General features: G+C 36.1%; 1 protein-coding gene across 1 annotated transcript in view; it reads left to right on the plus strand.

Annotated features, from left to right (window-relative positions):
* Nucleotides 1-393: 393 nt before the first annotated feature.
* The window catches only part of LOC144958640 (uncharacterized), a 10,415-nt gene continuing 5,308 nt past the window's right edge, over nt 394-5,500 (plus strand). The window contains exons 1-3 of the mRNA XM_078890743.1: nt 394-435; nt 4,382-4,557; nt 5,400-5,500. The exon at nt 5,400-5,500 is cut by the window's right edge and continues 33 nt beyond it. Coding sequence (XP_078746869.1) covers nt 4,399-4,557; nt 5,400-5,500 — 260 coding nt within the window. The 5' untranslated portion in view covers nt 394-435; nt 4,382-4,398. The remainder of the gene's footprint in view (nt 436-4,381; nt 4,558-5,399) is intronic.

Here is a 5,500-nt window from a genome sequence, read left to right on the forward strand (position 1 = left end):
TAAGCACCTGGTTCGTTCCGAAATAATACCGTTTTGAGACGTCGGGTCACATGTTTTTTTTAAACTTATACGATTACTGCTCCTTTTTTTTCATAAACGTTAAAAACAACATGTAGATATATAAATAATTAAATTTATCCATTGTTTTTCTTCATTGTAAAGTTTAAATTAATGTTTGGAATAAGAAATATTGAGAGTAAATTGAGATATCTTCAATATTTAAATTTAAAGTGTTCAGCATTCAGAGAGTTTGCTGTATAATTGAAATTGCTTCTTTGATCTGGTTTTTCCGGACGGTTTCAATGGCTGTGCAAACATATTGCATAGTGATATCTAAATTGTTGTTTGCCTAAAGCAAAGTCACAATTATATAAATAAATCCTGACCATTGAACAGACATTTACAAGGCGGATGTTCATGAACCTGGACTGAACGGTTAGTAATAATGATGAAAATAAATCGCCTTCTTTGCGATTAATCTATTTCATAATCTATCTATCAATTTATCTATTGTATATCTATCTATCCGACTATCTGGTCATCTATGAATCGAACTAGCAATTTTTCTTGTGTATCTGTATATCCATCCATCTGTCTATCAATTTATCTATCTATAAACCATGAAATAATAGTGCTCAATTTTAACTATTCTTCCTTGATTATTCCAAAGCTTTTGATTCAGTACAACACGAATCTATCTAGCAGTCTATCTATCTATCAACCTCTCTCTCTCTCTCTCTCTCTCTCTCTCTCTCTCTCTCTCTCTCTCTCTATATATATATATATATATATTATATATATATATATATATATATACAAATAAATAAATAAATATATATATATATATATATATATATATATATATATATATATATATATATATATATATATAAATCACTCACATATTAATTTTTTGCCGAGACAAGTGTTTCTATGAATCCATTTCGTCAGTCGGCATATTTTACCGTATGCCGACTGACGAAATGGAGTGCATAGAAACAATTGTCTCGGCAAAAAAATACGTGAGTGACTTTTCTTTTTTTTTAAATCTTAGCTCTAACATTGGAGCAAAGTGAAAGTTTTAATGAATTTATCACGACATTGTAGTCTGTCTGTCTACATCGATGTTTCTAACCTTGAGGCCATTTTCAAGACTGTGTGGTACTGATGTTGTTTTTGGATAAGGTATTTTCGGCAACTGTGGACAATAATTGTACATTTTTTATTGGTTAAGGTCTGACTTGGTGGTTTTTTGCAATAACAAAACCCAAATTTTGCAAGCAAAATCCCAGAAGTATAAAATGAACTACTCTTGATCATTTATCTTTCACGTTCTACACGAGCTATCAAAGCAATAGAAATAAATTCGTCTTTTTTTAAATTATTATAATATTTTTTTTCTTTGCAAAATCTCGAAAATATTCAAAAATATGCACAAAATTAGAGATTTTGCGGCCACAATGCAAATCAGTGATATTTTGCAATGGAAAAAAAGCTGCCATGCCAGAAGTGTAACCTATGACGGGTATTAAATACTGAAATAGATTTCCTCTAGGCATAATGAACATTTGTGCGGCTATGCGGTCTTATGGTAAGACACTCGATTTCGGATCGGAAGGTCTAGGGTTCGAGCCTCGCTTGGCGCATAGTTCAGTCATTGGTAAATGCTCTTTACTCATATTATTATTCTTTCACCGTATTCAGGTGTAAATGAGTACCTGGCCATTAACAGCGTTGTCTCTGTCCGAAATCATTGTAATATCGCCTAATAGGCGACATGTACCGTCCTACATGTGAAGTGTTGCTGTTGGCCAGGGACCCCCTGTCAAGCCCTCTGAGCATATTAGTGGATATTGCGCTACATAAACGCTCAAACATTATTTTGGTAATGACGTCTACCGTAGCCATTGTTAACTTATAGCCTGACTGACCAAAAAATGACGTCAAAATGCCAGTCTTTGGCCACAAAAGAAAAGAAATCGTGAGTTGTATTCAATAGTTCAACCAATGGGACCACTTGTTTCCATGAGCACTACTAACGACAGCTCACTAGACGCTGTAAAAACCAAATAATGACGTCAAATGCCAGTCTGTTTGGCTTTCAGTGTCAGGATATAACTTAACAATGGCTTCGTGTCTACCTGATGATGCTTTTAAATATGATTGTCCACGAGATGCTGTACTCTGTAGGATGTCTTTCAGACTCCAAATGTTTTCGCAAAGTGTGGTTGGTGTCCTACTTTTGGTATTTCTAAATGTTTATATGTAGATGGTGTTTACATTTGTGACCCTCCGTCTCAAAACGGTATTATGTCGGGATGATTCAGACCCCAAAAAGTGAATTTGAAGATAGATTGATGAGAAATTGGAGCTTAGAAGTTTTTGCAAAGCAAGAAATAGTCTTTATACTCCACCATAACGTACAGAAATTAAACCCAAGTTGGATATTTGTGGCTATGAATTCAATTTCCCTTACCGAGTGGATCCCGACACAATACCGCTTTGATACGGTGGGTCACATTTTAGAAGTTATTTTAAATAAGCTTCAACAGTCATGACGTCACTGTCGTAGTGACGCATAGTAACTTAGTAACTGGCTCTAAATTATCGGAACAATGGCGGAGGCCCTGTGAAATATTTCTCCGACGAGCATAAAAGTGTATCCAGAGGAGAAAAACATTATAAATATGATCATGTTTTGACTTTTATACATTCTGATCACATGACATACGAAAAGTTCTAGCCAGCATGAAGAATAAAAAGTGCCGATTTTCTTTGTTTAGAACCACGCTGCTCGCCGTTACTGGGCGACGTGACATCAGACTATTGAATCCAATTATTATTGTTATGGACTAATACATCGAGTTTCGCTACGAAAGAGTTGCTCCCCTTTGATATAAGTTGATTGATTTTAGTTACAGCTTAATTAGTTATTATTCATTAAGTCCATTGTTTAAAATATTATTTGTGCTTACAAGTACAATCAGAGTGGCATGCCCTAGAGAAGGATGGACTCTTTGTTCCTTTCCATATTTGAGTTATATTATACTGTTCTTCTACTTACAATGTTGTTGCGATATATTTGTATATACTCTAACTTATACTCTGTAATTAATTGTCCTCTCACATTTAATCACTGAATGCTTCTGAGTTGAGTGATTCCACCTTATTACTCTGGTCTCCCGTCAAAAACACAACATTGGCGACGAGGATTTTTCACCTTTATCCTGCTCATCTGCCTATCGGAGCGTTTCGTTCCACGGACAGAAACCTGCCAGCCGAGAAAACCGGAGCAAGTGCTTTTTCTGCCTGCATGCAGTGAGGTCAGCTCGTGGTAAGGCGCCCTCTTCGTTGACAGCCTTCCCGCCTTTTTTCCCCGCCACAGCTCATGGGCACTGAGGTCAACTGTTACGTCACGGAAGTAAACAAAACGGTACGTCGTCTTCATACAACCAAGCAGTCGGACGCTTGGGTGAGTAATTGGATTCAATAGTCTGATGTCACGTCGCCTAGCAGCGCTGAGCATCGTGGTTCTAAACAAAGAAATCGGTACTTTTTATTCTTCATGCTGGCTAGAACCTTTCAAATGTCATGTGATGAGAATGTATAAACGTCAAGCAAAACACGATCATATTTATAATGTTTTTCTCATCTTGATACACTTTTATGCTCGTTGGAGAAGAATTTCATAAGGGCGTCCGCCATTGTTCTGATAGTAACTGGCTCTAAACTATCAGAACAATGGCGGACGCCCTTATGAACTGGCTCTAAACTGAGTTACCATGCGTCATCACGCGGGAAGTGACGTCACGACTGTTGAAGCGTTTTATAGTTATCTTTCGTCAATACTATACTACCCTCCGCTCGCGTCGCACCTTCGTACCGTTATTGTACATTACTGCCATCATGTGCCAATAAAGAGCTCATCACCCTATTACAACAAAACAGATCGAACAACAACAAGAGCAAATGAAGCAGCTCGTTGAACGACGAGAAAGCCAGATCGCCTCATTTGGTCCATGTATATATATATATATATATATATATATATATATATATATATATATATATATATATATATACTGCCGGATGGGCGCTACAGGGCTGTAGGAGAAAAGAAAAAACCCTAACCAGGTGAGAATACTAAATAAGTTGAGCTCCAAAATACTGTCGAATACTATGTGATCCAAGCTAATTCCCATCAATATATATATATATATATACTACACAACGGAAGCAAGGACAAGCACATCAAATGGAATACATTTTTTTCTTCGGACATTATGCCGATTGAAGACGTGGACGAAAGCCAAAGAAACGAACGGCTTGGCCATACAATGTGAGTGACAATTTATATTTTTTATATATACCCCTCTATCAGATAGAGCCGGATTCAAGATGTCACATAATTACCACATCCTTTTGACGGCGATTCTGGCCTTGGTGATATTGAATCCTACACAGGGTGATGAATATAAACCTTGCAGATGTCACCCTACTGTAGGAAGCGAAGATCTTTATTTGAATGTGCCACCGGAACAACCGTCTGCTCGCAACGTATGTTTGTTGTTGTTGTTGTTGTTGTTGTTGTTGTTGTCATGATTATGATCGTGTTCATCGTGATTATCATCATTATCGTGATTATCGTCATCATCATGATCATCATCATCATCATCATCATCATCATCATCGTCATCATCATCATCATCATCATCATCATCAGCATCATCGTCATCACCATCAACACAATCATCATCGTTACAGTAAAGAATAAATTGTAATTCCTAACATTAAATGAAAATAACAAAAACAAATCCAGTCCATATTTATAATCATCATCATCATCATCATCGCCATCAACACTATCATCATCGTCATTATTACAGTAAAGAATAAATTGTAATTCCTAACATGAAATGAAAACAACAAAACCAAATCCAGTCCATATTTATAATCATCTTGATTCTAAAGTCCTTGTTGGGGATTGGATTCATGACGTCACAATAACACCTCGGGATAAAAGCTTCAAAACTAGTTTTTTAACCCTCTCCATACCAACTACAGGAAAATCGTCACATTCGTTACAATACAACCAACATTTTTCTTATTCAAAGTCCTTTTGTACATCATAAAATTTAAAGAAAATAAACAGTGTGTTGTAGAGTAGATGTTTTGCTAAAGAAAGTATCTATCTATGTATCGCTAGAATTTTACTGCTATTGTGTTTGAGTGATAAAAATCTATTTTTGTGATAGTTGGGTGTGAAGTTTTGGGGAAAATGATGAAAATGGCTGGTAAGGAGGGAGGTAACGATTCGTGACTTCGATAAGAATTGGGCCTGGTTTTTTGTTGTTGTTGTTGTTGTTTTTATTTTGTTTTTTACTTCACTCTATTTTCAGAAAGTAACAGCATATTGGGACTCCAATCAAAAACTTGCAATCATGTTTGACCATGGGATAAATGGATCTGAATGGAGGTTGTACCATGGAAACGACAGTGT

This window comes from Berghia stephanieae, chromosome 13 (assembly GCF_034508935.2).
Source record: "Berghia stephanieae isolate SIO BIC M18660-M18661 chromosome 13, UCSD_Bste_1.3, whole genome shotgun sequence".
NCBI lineage: Eukaryota > Metazoa > Mollusca > Gastropoda > Nudibranchia > Aeolidiidae > Berghia > Berghia stephanieae.